Source organism: Aptenodytes forsteri, unplaced genomic scaffold (assembly GCF_000699145.1).
Source record: "Aptenodytes forsteri isolate BGI_AS27 unplaced genomic scaffold, ASM69914v1 Scaffold528, whole genome shotgun sequence".
NCBI classification, from domain to species: Eukaryota; Metazoa; Chordata; class Aves; order Sphenisciformes; family Spheniscidae; genus Aptenodytes; species Aptenodytes forsteri.
Window position 1 is genome coordinate 1,203,332 of NW_008794881.1, and position 13,846 is coordinate 1,217,177.

The window sequence follows — 13,846 nt, forward strand, 5'->3', positions numbered from 1 at the left end:
GGCACAGAGGTGAGACTGACTGCCCTGTAGTTCCCCAGGTCTTCCTTTTCTCACTGCCTAAAAGTGAGGGTTATGTTTCCCCTTTTCCAGTCAGTGACCACCTGCCACGACTTCTGAAATATGATGAATAGTGGCTTAGCAACTTCATCCACCAGTTCCCTCAGGACCTGTGGATGTATCTCATCAGGTCCCATGGACTTGTGCACCTTCAGGTTCCTTAGATGGTCTCAAATCTGATGTTCTCCCACAATGGGCGGTTCCTCATTCTCCCAGTCCCTGCCTTTGCCTTCTGTGACTTGGGCGGTGTGGCTTGAGTGCTTCCTGGTGAAGACTGAGGCAAAAAAGTCATTGAGTACCTCCGCCTTCTCCATATCCCGGGTAATTGGGTCTCCTGTTTCCTTCCAGAGGGGGCCCACATTTTCCCTAGTCTTCCTTTTATCCCCGACATACCTATAGAAGCTTTTCTTCTATTTCTAGTCCAAAGTTTAATAAACAATTAGAATTTACACAGTAGCTGTTAAAAATAACACTCATAACAGGAAAAGATCACTTCAATAGCAAGGGTGTCAGACTAAAATGCCATTCAGTAAGGGTGGGATACAGGGGAAATATATAACTCCAAGACAAAAAATAAACCTGGCAGCCAAATCTAAACCACATTAGATTCAGACAATTTAATAGCAGTAAGTGGAAAGCAGGAAGGGATCATTTTTGAGCCAAGTTATACTGTGGCTGGAAACACGCACTGCAGATCTTACTACTGTTGAAAAGCTGATAAAGTACGTTAAAGGACAATCTGATACTGTTCAAGTATTTAAACATGCTACCTATTTTAGCAACAAGACTTCAGAAAGGCATTTCCAAGTTTTGATATGGGTCACAAGTTAACAATAGTTATTACACAAAGAGTCACACTTCAATATTCATCATTGTAATGCTCAATACCGATGAACAGTCCTCAAAAGGTTTGATTTCTATTAGATTGTTAACTATCAGAGAACTGGCAGTGATTGTGAGTATAGGAGTATAGGAATAACTGAAGAAATAAATCATTATATGAGAGTTCGAGGAGCTCAGGCAGGCTTACAGTTGAAAGAGTTCAAAGAGTGCTCGACTTGACTATACAGAGAAAATACACTTGAGAGGAGGACCTCACATTTAGAAGCCAGAATAAAACACAACCCAGGTGCAGGAAGCTGATGCTAGAAATACAATTTTTTTTTTTCTACCCAAGAAAAAACTCTTTCCAATGATGGTGGTATCAACATTGGTGCTTAACAGTCAGATCAACTGATCATACTGGTGTTTCCATCTATATGCAAAAAGCAAAAGAACAGCACTCTATATACAGCAAAATTACAAAAAGATTCTAAAGTTTACAGACTGTTCCCACTCCGCAGCAACCTCTTTTTGGGGACCTTTTATTTACTTTTTTATGGAACCCAAAGGACTTCCATAATCTTAATAGCTTCTCTGCAGACAATCCGCATTTGCTTCGAGATAAGTAACTCCCATTGCTCCTACCTACCAGAAGAGGCCCAGTCTTTCACAGGTCGCTGTGAAGGAAGACAAACAGAAGAACTCTGCTCCTTAAATATCGCTACACTTTCTCTGCCTTTCTATATCAAGGGAAACTAGAGAACTTGCTTTAGTTTAGAACTCAATTTTTGTCTCTTAACTTGCAAAGGCAGCAGGAATCAACTGCTAACTATTTTACTACTCTGTCTTTTCTGCCTGGCATTCAGCTGTGAGGCTGTCGCAGCAGGAACTGACAGTATCTGATGTGGATTGCAGAAAGAACAATACACCAAGCTCCAGCCCCATAACTCTGATCTGCTTTACTAGCATGCCAGAAGCAGTCTTCAAGAAAAGCTAACAAAATTAAGTTTAATAAGCTATCTGTACTGGAAACAGTGCTTGAGTATATATGCAAATATACTACGGCAGCCCTAAAAATCGTAAATAGTAAAGGAAGTAAAAGCCATGTTTAGGCTCAAGCAACTAACATGCACAAAACAGTACAATCAAACTCAAAGAAGCTTGCAGGGATGGGAAAGGACCCTTTTCTATCCAGTTCTACCAAATGGCAGCACTAATCAGTTTGACAAGAACAGGTAATGGGAGGAGATGCCATTTTGAAGGTAAGGGTAAAAAAAAGAAAGAAAAAATGTAGACTACTAAATATAAAAGCTAGCTACTCCAAGGACAAGCCAACCTGGACAAGTCATAACAAGGTCAAAGCCCATTCTGGAAGCTGAAAACCAAAGGAGACACTGGAGAAAGAACTGTAAACATGGATCACAGTATAGAATTGCAATTGGTTGATTTTGATTTTCTTCTTTTGTTAACTTCTCCTAGTTTTCTCATGAAAAACAACCTTTTGCTTTGCTGGAATGCATCTGACTCCTCCTATAGGCTTATTCGGAGGCAAAGGCCACATCTTTTTTAGTGCACATCATTTACTCAAGAACAGTGAATATGAGCCAAGTGGCATTGCAGATAACACCTACGACACGAGACTGTGTCAGCATTGGGGCTTTTTCGCCTTTTTTGATGGTGGACAGAGAAAGAAATCAGAACAGAGGTGTTTCTCCCCAATACGTGAGAATCAGTCTTGGAGCTAACAGAAAGCCAGGCATGGTGCTTGGTGAAAAAAGGCTTCCACTGGCAGGCCTAAGCCAGTGCCTTTCTGGAAGAGCAGCAGGTGATGGAGAAACAGTCCTTGGACTTCAGAGCAATTCGTATCAAAATGTGGAAAGGTCTGATTTTTTTAAGATCTTAACTTGCCTTGATAATGTTGAAGAAGTCTATTCATCCTAACGTCCCACACTTTCACTGTGTTATCTGTACCAGCCGCAGCAATGCATGTACCACTGGGATGAAAATCCACATGATTCACAAACCTGTAAATTACAGTTAAATCCAACTGTTTACATTCAACTCTTGCTAAAGATCAAAAAGGTCGTTTCAAGAAGGGAAGCTACATCATGATGCATTGAACATTACACAAAGGAGGAAGTAACCTGAGAATTCATATTGCTAAATTTCTTGCTTATAACCCCAAGCAGACTGCAGGATTATATCAAGCATACTATCTTCAACATTTTGCATTACAGGTGTAGGAGCTGTAGATACAAGCCTCCTGAAGTCTGATTGATCTGACTGTCACAACAACATTTTCAAGTGTTTGCTTATACATCTGCTATTAAATTAACAGGATTTCTAGAGTGGTGTGTACAAGACTGAACAGCTATTTTTTCTTCTATTACTCTTAACTAATTTTAAGATGGAACTTACTGAATTTGTGCCTGAAATCGTATGTTGCCACTTAGAAGGTAGCGAGGCTGAGACCAAATTGCTTTCTGGACTCGTACGTAATCAATTCTTATTTTGAACACACAAGTACAGTAAAACCTTCAGAACTTTCAGTGAAGAGCATCTTGTAACTCCTCACCCAATCCATGCAAGAAATTGGATAAAATTAATTACCCTTTGAGTATTCTTGTAACAAATGCTGAGAAAGCCGAGATATTTCAATTGGTGGTTTGGACAAGTTATATTCTTAAAAGCACTGGAAAAAATAACGCTGTCTGAATTTGTCTTAATATCATTGTATATTACCTGGAAAGAACAAAACTTTGTACTTGAAAATTCAATGCAACAAGAAACTAGGAAGATTCCAGTCTGTTCTCTATGGATTTGTTTTGTGTTTCTGGACAAATTAACTTTTGCTGTGGCTAAATATTCTCCATGAAAAAATCCCGATTTAACAGCTGGTTTTCTGAATACAAAGTGGGTTGAGATTTTTTTAATAACTTTGGTATGCAAAAACTTGAGAATGAAACAAAGCATCCAAGTACCAATCTGTCAGTACACTTTTGATCTTTTAATTTACTTCAACTCAGAGCAAAATATAAAACCTTAAATTCTTTTTCTTCTAGCTTTGTTAAGCATCTCCAAAAATAAGCAGCATAAAGAAACTAAGGCTTGACGTGTTGGACAGTTATCGAAATATAAGCCTCAAGGTTCCAATCTGGACAAGTCATAAAAAGGTCAAAGCAATTCTGGATGCTTTTTTGCATCTCATCCTCTGCTGGCTGCTTTTGTAACAGGTGCTAATGATTTTTTTTTTTTTTTTTAAGAGGTAGAAATGATTGCCAGGACAAGGACCTCTGACTGCAGTCACAAAACAAGGTGTACATTCACCAGGCATCACCATTTCAGCAATCACAAGACATCAGTCCTCGTGCACCGCCAGGTACTTACCCCCCATGCTCACAGAAGGAGTGTATACATTCTCTGCTGGTTTTATCCCACAGTTTGACAGTTTTATCATCACTGGCTGACACTATTAATCGTCCATCAGGAGAGAATCTAAGACAAGAGTTATAGCAATTAAGAAGTGCCCACAAACAAAAGGTGTACAGGGTCAACTGGATTTGGCCAGCTGTCAAGGTATGTTGGTAAACACACCTCACTCAAGTCACACCGGCATCAGCGAGACTAAAAAAAAAAAATCTAATCACTTGAAGGGAAAGTCCTCAAACTATCCCTAATGGCATCAGCGAGACTAAAAAAAAATCTAATCATTTGAAGGGAAAGTCCTCAAACTATCCCTAATTCCACAAGCACATAAAATAACCCTCAGGAAAGTCTTCAGTCTAACTTAAGATCTCCTGTCCTACTTGTTTCCATTTAAGCGTATCTCAAGTTGTTTCTCTACCCTAATTCAAAACAATTCCTACCTTTGCCACAAACATTCAGAGCAATGTAATTACTCCCAAGATAACGGCTGCAGCAAGAGAAGCTTCATCATTCTAGTGCCTTAGAAGAATGTATTAAGCTCTTACTGCAAAATTTCATATACAAGACAGAGATCAATACATCTCTTCAGAGGCATAATTTTACATGATCAGGACTTGAGTCCCTAACTAAAGATCATCATCATACATACTGGAAAAACATTCTTTCTGCTCTACTGTGGGCATCTATAGTACTACCAGTCACTGCCACCACCACGTTCAAGAACTATAATGAACTTTTCACCTACAGAGAAACTGTGGCTTTATCCTAAATACATATGTACATAAAAACTCAGAACAACCAAGATGGAAAACGGAAAACAAAATCCAAGACAGTTATCAGGAAATAATAATGTTTTTATTACGGCAGCAGTTTCAGCATTTTGGAAGGAGCTCAGGTGATCATTTTGAGAGGCATAAAAAGTCTAAAAGTAACTAAGCTGAAATAACAATTATAATATAAATCTCCCATTTTGCTTCTCTTAGCAACTTCAAGATGCAAAAGTCTCCATACCAGGTAAAAGCAAATCACTAAGCAGGAAAGTCTCTGCTTGCCAAAGTTCACCAAAGCAGCACAAAGTGAGTACACAACTATTATCTGAAGGATCTCTCCACAGGTCAGCAACATATTTCAGTCACTAGACACACTTGAATCATCCTGAATAGAAGTGTGCTGCACAAGACCATGATGTTCAGTCTCTGCTTTGAGGAATAAATCCCTACCTCTATTCATCAGAAAGCTGTACTTACCTGGCACAGCGAACCCAGTTTATGTGTTGACTAAGTGAGAACAGAAACTTCTGCCTGTGAACCATCCACACTTTGACTGTTTTGTCATCAGAAGCTGTAACTAAGGACTGGCCATCACTGGAGAAATGAACACTTCTTACAGTTGCCGTATGAGCCTTGAAGACAGTAGATTCTCCTTTGCTATACAGAAGGAAAGAACACTTTAAAACTGCACAACAGGACAGCAGAGACATTATGTACCTGAAAACACAAAGCTTCTGTGTGGTGAGCCATGCTATTAATCACCATTTCTATGGGAACTGCACATGCTTACATTAGGAAGAAAATGTTGATCAACCCCAAACAAACTCATGCTTCATGAGCTACACAGAATACATAGCTAAAACCAGTTGTTCCAGTTCAATATTGGAGCCCAATCCAACAGGAAACAATCCATGTTTCCTATAAAGGGGCAAAAAGACTATTGTTAATTTGTGCAACCATTTAAAACATTTGTGGAAACATCAATATAAAAGAAGATGCTGAGTTTCTGTAATGTTTCCAGGTCCTTTGCTGCAAGGCAGGTGAGGAGGGAGGTAAATGTTTTCACCATTCATCTAGACAGAGCCAAGCAGGCAACTACCTCACAGCTATTCCTGTAATGGCCCATGCTCCAGCTGAACACTTCCGATGCAGCATCACACAAGGAATAACACAACTGAACTCAGCATGCCTGATGTTGTACAACTTTGCGCAAGCTACCATTAACTCAGCCAGGCAAGACAAAAAACAAGGTATTGTTATTATTCTTTACCAGTCATTTCCAGATAAATGCAAGAGGCATTCTTCTGGCAAGTAAACGCAAGGCATATTTAGAGATCCAAAGCACAACATAGTTAGAGATCCAACAGGTATATGAGACTCTTGGTCCAAAATACATTTCCAGCACATACTGTACTACCAGGAGCTCCATATTCAGACAGAAGAGAACAACAGAAAGACATGGTGGTTTGCTCCCTTCTCCGTTAGGATTTAACAGACTTTATACTGAGGCTAAGGACTACTAAAACTGTAAAGGCCAAAAAAATCAAAATACTATGCATCTTCCAGCAATATTCCCTCCCTCCTCAGAAAAGGTCAGAGCTGCCTAGTTTTATTTAATCCTTTAGCTGCCAGAAGGCAAGGAATAGTAAAGGTTACTTCTCAGGAAAGTTTTCTTTCTGTCCAAAACCACAGAACATCCTCAAGTCTGATAAAAACTCATGCAGAAACATGAAATTACAAAATTCTGTCAGCATGGCTTATAAAAAACAAATCCCAAAGACAAAACACACACTAGTGTAGCATTAACTCCTTCAGTAACACATCACCCTTGAAAGGGACTGCAAGTTTTCAGATTCTTTGGAAATAAAGTCCTGGCCCACAAACAGACTATGGGGCAGTTTCTCCCTTCCCTTTTAACGACAGTGCAAAACTGGCAAGCTGAAGGTCTCAAACCCGATTCAACCTCAGTACTTTTTTTTGTTCTCCCGAGAGAAGGTAAATTGACAAAGAATACTAAATAAACACAGATTAAAGGTGCCATGCACCAAGGCATTCACAACCAGCATAACAATAACAATTCCCTTTCCACACTGGCCCTTTTCTGACATGACAACCATAGGTGCAGTTTAGACCATAGAGCTCACATGCCTAACCAAGACAGAATCACCCAAAACATAAAAGTTCCATTTTCCCATCACATCCCGGTCCTTTCTTAAAATTTATACTTCAGCTTCTGAGAAATCTAACAAGTTTACACTGTAATTTATTTTCAACATTCTGTTTCAGCAGCACAGATCTGGAGATAGCAAAATGACAGTGTTAGTCTCTTCACAGGAGATTGATGAGCCGCAAGGTTAAATTTTAATCATAATTCACCTTGTGCCTTTTAATAATATATATGCTGACACGTCATTGTGATAATTTCTTCCAGGAAAGTTTAACTAAACTGAAATGAATTATAATTGAATTTACAAGCTGCATATTTTAATTTTGCTATAAATTAAGTTTTAACTTTATGCAATTTCTACCATATTTACTGTTTAGTCACTCCACCATTATGAGAGCACTGAGACAGTTCTGTAGCTAAAGGATAAGTTGGAATTTGCCCAAAAAGCAGGACCTGTACTTTTGTCACATGTGAATAATAGCATATCTGCCCCAGATGCATAACTCATTCTGAATACAAAGTGAGTGCTAAGAATTTACATTTACAGGAGTTCAGGCATTCTGATAGTTTCAGGTGAGCATCGTGATGATTAATGGGTAGGGGAAAACGGGCACATCAATCTACTTTAAGTTAGACCAGGGTGTTACTCTAGCAAACATTATCATAGACATTTAATAGTCACTTTTATCACATATTTTAAAAAGTCACTTTCAGAACCTATCAGTTCCACGGCAGAGGATACTTATGGTTTAATAGATCATCAAATAAAGCTTCCAATGGGTAATCATAACCAGAAAAACTCAAAAATAAACAACTAGAAATGCTTTCCCAGGTTCCTGAAGTGACATGTTCATCTTAAAGTTGGGATATGGTTTTTTGTGTGGTTTTGTTTGGAGTTTTTTTGTTGTTTGTTTTGTTTTTAAAATACCTTTTATTTGCCACCACAATCATCAGGTCTGCTGCTGAACTAAATCCTTTAGTCTTTGATAAAAGCAATTTACAACCTCACAAGCAAAGGAACCTCAGATACCTTTATATATGCCTGCCCATTCAGAAAAAAACCAATCCCACTATTTAGTGTGGGAACCAAGAGACCAGAGGACACACTGACAGCTGCTTTTCTGCATCCCGGCTGCAAAAAGCTTCTCATTACTTGCAGCAAGTTTTCAAGCAGAATTTCTGCATCTCTCTCCCATTTGTGTTGTATTTCAACTAAGTGTTCCTTGTTGAAGACGTATCACTTAAAACAACGCATCGCAGAGTAAAACCATAGAAGCTCTGAGATCTCTCAGCCAATGATTGTCAAGGACTTGACAGGCATTAATGACTTAAGGCAACTAAACCCTCTACTCAGAAATGGAAACTTAATAAATATACATTAAGACCGCTAAGGTACTGAAAGGGTAAGTAAATTCTTGTTAATCATATGCAAGCTCACAAAAAAGTCAATACACAATCCAAAGTAGTCTTTCACCTTAATAATATACCACCACTTACTATCAGTGGAACACAGAGTTACTAATTTGAGACCAAGAAATAAAGATTAAAGGTACCTAACCATTTTGTGGACTACAGCAAGCACGCAAGCTAGTAACCTCCACCCTGCTCACAGAACAGGTATCTCCATCACTAAACCCCAACTTGTGTTTCAGCATCTTGCTGAACACTGGCAGAGAAGCAAAGGATCAATTTGCTAGGAGGAAAGACAGACTGGGAGAGGAAGGGGAAGAAAAATCCAGTAATTCACCACTAATAAGTTACATTAATGACTTGTTACGTTAGCATAGGAAGTTAATACTGACTTTAAGCTTTGCAAAGGATTTTAGTTTTGTTTCCAATGCAATTTCAAGACCAAATTACCTCTCCTCTGTCAGAGCTGCCACATAAAATGGTGGTTCTTTCCTTCAAACAGATCCCAGTCCCATAGCTGGAGAACTGCTATCAAAACGCAAGGGGAAGATTCCAATCCATAGTTAAAACACAAGGAGAGACAGAAGGGAATAGATACTTACACACTAGGAATCCATAAACGGACTGTTTTGTCTCTAGAGCCTGAAGCCACCAGGTGACCAGAAGGTGAAAACTGAACACACATCACTGCATCTTTGTGGCCCACAAAGCGATAGGCTCTCATCTGAGGTCTCATACTCCAGATCATCAGGCACGAATCCATCGAGCCACTTGCTGAAATAAAAAGACAAAACAAAACCAAACTTGCATTAGTTCTCCTGCAATTACACTGAAACTACCTTTCACACTCAGTTCACCATCACAGCTTCCAGCAATCTCAAGCACATTGTCCTTTACACTTCACCAGTGTACTGCATACTGTATATTTCATTAGTAATTCAAACAAAACAAAGTCATGCATTGGCTTGGACTGACAATTCTACTTCCAAGAGTCAGTTCATGCAACAGCTGCAGAGGCAAAAGCCACACAAGTTGCAAAACTTCCTCCAAATACATACACACTAAGGAAACACACAGAAGGTCTGTGGATGAAGGTTATCTCATCACTTTTTTACTGGGAAGCAGATGCAGCTATTAGCTGCAGCAGATTAAATACCAAGAACACACTACAGATTAAGCAGAGAAGCCCTGTAACAGCTGGCGACTTAACAGCAACCCAGCTACATCCCCCTCCAACATCCCTCTCGTTGTTGCAAAACATAGATCAAAGCCAGCTCAGCAGTTCTTAACAATTTATGAAAAATCCAAGCTTACAAAGAGATTAGAGCAGTGTTCAGTTTGCTATCAGCAGGAGGGGTCAGCAGGACTTGGTGGTAGTCATGAGAGGCTTTAAGGAACTATGGATGGACATGAGGTCCCTCCATCTACTCACACCCACTCTTCCATTCTCATGCCTATACTCACCTGTGGAAAGAAAATCCAACCAACAACCACCACAACTTGCCTTTACTCTTGGGCTTCCGAGAAAGGAATGGAAGAGGGCAAAGGCACGCTCCAAAGACAAGAAGGAAGAGAAAGGGCTAGAAAGAGACCCCCGAGGGCAAAGACTCTACTTATGGGAAGGCAGCTGTCCCCCAGGACAGATGCTGCTTTTTCAAGATCTCCCTCAGCAGCAAGAGCAAAGGGTCACACAAGAAGGAGGCAGAATTCAGGTATGCATGCTACATCCATTGCGAGCACAACCAATCCTGTCTTCAAAGGCTCCCTTCTTTGCCTGGCATCCCCAGCAGGACACACTGCTTGCTGTAGGCAGTGGCCAGCTCCAGCTTGACAGCAGCACGTCTCAAATGAGAGCTTCCAGACATCTCCATGACACTGAACTCCATACAAGCAACATCCCCCTCCCTATCTGACGGGAACAATATCAGTCCCTGCCAGGAATACCAGGCAAAAGGTTTCCCAAACACAAGAGTAAATTCCACTTCACGCTAAAACTCCCCTGCTCAGGTCCCATCACCAGCTCTGAACAGTGAAAACTGAAGAGCTACTCATCCCTTAAAGCCCGATGTGTTGTGTGAAGTCTGCAGCACTGGGACCCTAATGATTTGTAGAAGAGCAAACATATGCCCGTGGCAACTTAGTCTCAAACAATGACAGTAAAAATACCCCTTCAAATCAATTTTAATGCCTAAATAACAGAAAACTTTGTAGATTTTCCACAGGCAAATACAGAATATACACATCTTAGCCTGCCAACAAACCCAAGCTGCATCTGTATCTCTCTTCCTGAATGCCAAGTGGGGCATATCTCCAGGGAGATCTTAAGATGTTCCTAGAAAAAAGATCAGTTTGATGGTAGGTTCTGATATAGCAGTATCACAAATACAAGAATATTTCAGTTCATTAGCGTTATGGCAAAATACCAACTAGATTTTGCTGAAAACATCCTTCTATTTCACAGTGATTTCAACACAAAAATAATCACCTCTTTTCCTGCTATTGATTCGGGATTAATATATGCCCATTTCAAACAGGATCATTCATTATGCATGTCCCCTAAGGGGAAACAAAAAAACCTAGATATTTGTCAGCTCAATTGTTGGTTTTGTTTGGTTTTATATTTCATATAGGCAACATCCTTCCTTAGTGATATAAAAATTTAAGGGGAGACAACTGTAAAAGTAGATTGAGCACACGGCCTAGTGTCAAGAGATTTGAATGTTAGTCATAACTACACTAAGGCGTTGTCTGGTAAGGATATTAAGTTGCAGTATCACAGCTTCCCCAGGACTGATGTTAAAAAATTTCAGGAAAACAATGCTCTGACATCTCAATAAAGCACTTTGGTATGATACTGTTTATATGCGACTTGTTGGCAATAACTATTGTCATTACTGGATTGGGCAAGCAATCTAATGGAATAAAAAGACCAAGTCCTCTAGGTTTGGTTGGGGGTTTTTTGGGATGGAAATGGGGAAAAAAAACTTGAGAGTCTCATAAGAGGCAAGTACACATGACTCACCCAACAGAACCGGAAAAAAAATTCTTAGAATTTGTTCCCTTTCTTACCTGATCTCACTTACTAAAAATATCAAGAGCAACCTTTTCATGGTCTAGATGGAGGGAAAGGTCCCCGTACTACTTCTGAAAGGCCATTCAAAAGCAATGCTAAATTACATTCAGAGCACCCTTGCTAAACAGAGATCTGCAATGACTGGGTAAAGTTTTAGGGATACACAAGCAGAATCACAGATGCAGAGCAGAGTGAACTCTTGCTCTGCAATCGAAGACACAGGAAATGGAAAGGAAAAGAGAGCAGACAACAATAAAAACAGCAGCAGGGAGAGAGGGGGGTCCAAGACAAGTTTGATTAATTTTCATTTCCTTGCAGCTTCCAGAGTGTTGCGTAGGTTGCAAGATCCAGAACAGGATTACTACCTGCTAGACTGCTGCATTTCTATTTCTATTTATTCACACCTACTGCACCCACTGCCTGCCACGTATATTGCCTCAAACTATCGCTTCTGCCTTATCTTCTCTGCGAGCCAAAGCAATGTTCACCGTGCCACACAGACTGAATGGTGACTTCACTAAGAGCCAAAAGCCCTCCTGGTTCCTACTCAATGCACGCGCAGTGGGTTACTGAATAGCAACTAGGACACAAGCCTTGGCGTAACCACAGGCAGCTGTCTAAAGGGGAGAAATGGAAGACGGAGGAGAAAAAGTAAGGTTTTTACCTTAAGTTGACTGCATGGTAAAGCCAGGTATGTGAAGTGATAATTACGGTAGAAGTCGCTAAAGCTCTAGCAGGATGGACACAATCTGCCACCCCTATAGTTCAACAACAGGATTTTTTTCAAAGCACACAGAAATGAAATTCTCCAAAATCTCTTCATCATGAAAACAAGTTCTTTGCTCTTGTAGAGCTCAGTACCTCCACTGCTCCCTCCATTTAACTAAAGCAGAGAAGCTCTTTCTTTATCATCTGGCCATCAAAACAGAGAGACAATTTACCCAATTGTTTCTTATTGAGACTGAAGTCCACGCTAGTGACGGCATCTCTGTGGCCTTTGAAGTGTTTCTCCAGGGACGGATCTTCCTAAAAGACAATAATGTTCAGACGCTATGGATTAAGAACCATCTTCGCACAATAAAACCATTTTATTTCTACCACAAGCGAACCAAGCCACATATTCATCCCACAAAAGCTGGGTAGAGATAAGAATGCTGTGGAACACAAAATGCAAATTTCACATGTATCGACAAACTTTAAAAGAGGCAAATTAGCCAAGCTGATAACCCCCCTGAATCTTAGGTGACTTGTACGAATCATTCATGCATTTTTACAACATGCTGCTGATGCAGACACCCCAAAGCTGACTTTGGAACAGATCAGCCATGTCAATGACCACCTGAGCAGGCAGTCGAGCTCAACTTTGCTCTGACAGCTGCTCATCTCAGCCCAGGGGTAGCCAAGAGGACACTGTTTGCACAGAATGGACAAATTTGCAAGACTTAACACACCTGTCAAAAGAGATAGGTAGAATCAGAACTGCAGCAAAATAGACTGACCCACTACCCTTCCTCTACCTCTGGGGAACACAGCATGTCCCTACACAGCACCTTGCTGCAAAAGCCAAACCAAGCCTGAGGTCAGGGAGGAAAAAAAAAAAAACCACTGAGAACCGTTACAAGAGGTTGTAACTCTTGAAAATTGTCCAGACTTCAGAACAGGCTGATCAGCCTCCAATCCCTGCTCTCATACACACAGTCTCTGCCTCCTTGGCAACCCCCACCACAGCCTGCTCCCCCTCAGGACTTGACCGCCCTGCTCAGGGCTTGAGCCCCAGCCTGCTCAAGCAAGCACCCAGCCCCAGAAGAACAGGGTGACCACAACACCCAGCACCAGCCCTCCCCAGATCCAGAGCTCCTCCCACCTGCACCAGCCCCCCCCACCAGCCTAGAGGTACCCCCACACAAAGACACAGTCCAATCCCAGCTGTAACAGCACCCCAAGAGCCGGGGCTACCCCCCCCAAGCCCAACTCTGCCCCCAGTTCCTCCCCAGCCTCAACTGCACGAGGCCACCCCACAGCCCGAGCCCAGGTCAGCCCCTGCTGCACAGCCCAACCCCAGCAGCACTAAGCCTCCCCCAAACCCAGAGCTGCCACCACCACCACCACCCCAGCCCCCCC

At 41.0% G+C, this 13,846-nt stretch overlaps 1 protein-coding gene across 1 annotated transcript in view; it reads right to left on the reverse strand.

The window, feature by feature from the left end:
• POC1A (POC1 centriolar protein A) overlaps positions 1-13,846 on the reverse strand; it is a 70,084-nt gene that overhangs the window by 48,729 nt on the left and 7,509 nt on the right. Inside the window, exons 3-7 of the mRNA XM_009274700.1 lie at positions 12,667-12,751; positions 9,255-9,426; positions 5,553-5,732; positions 4,267-4,374; positions 2,788-2,903 (exon numbers count right to left, since the gene is read on the reverse strand). Coding sequence (XP_009272975.1) covers positions 2,788-2,903; positions 4,267-4,374; positions 5,553-5,732; positions 9,255-9,426; positions 12,667-12,751 — 661 coding nt within the window. The remainder of the gene's footprint in view (positions 1-2,787; positions 2,904-4,266; positions 4,375-5,552; positions 5,733-9,254; positions 9,427-12,666; positions 12,752-13,846) is intronic.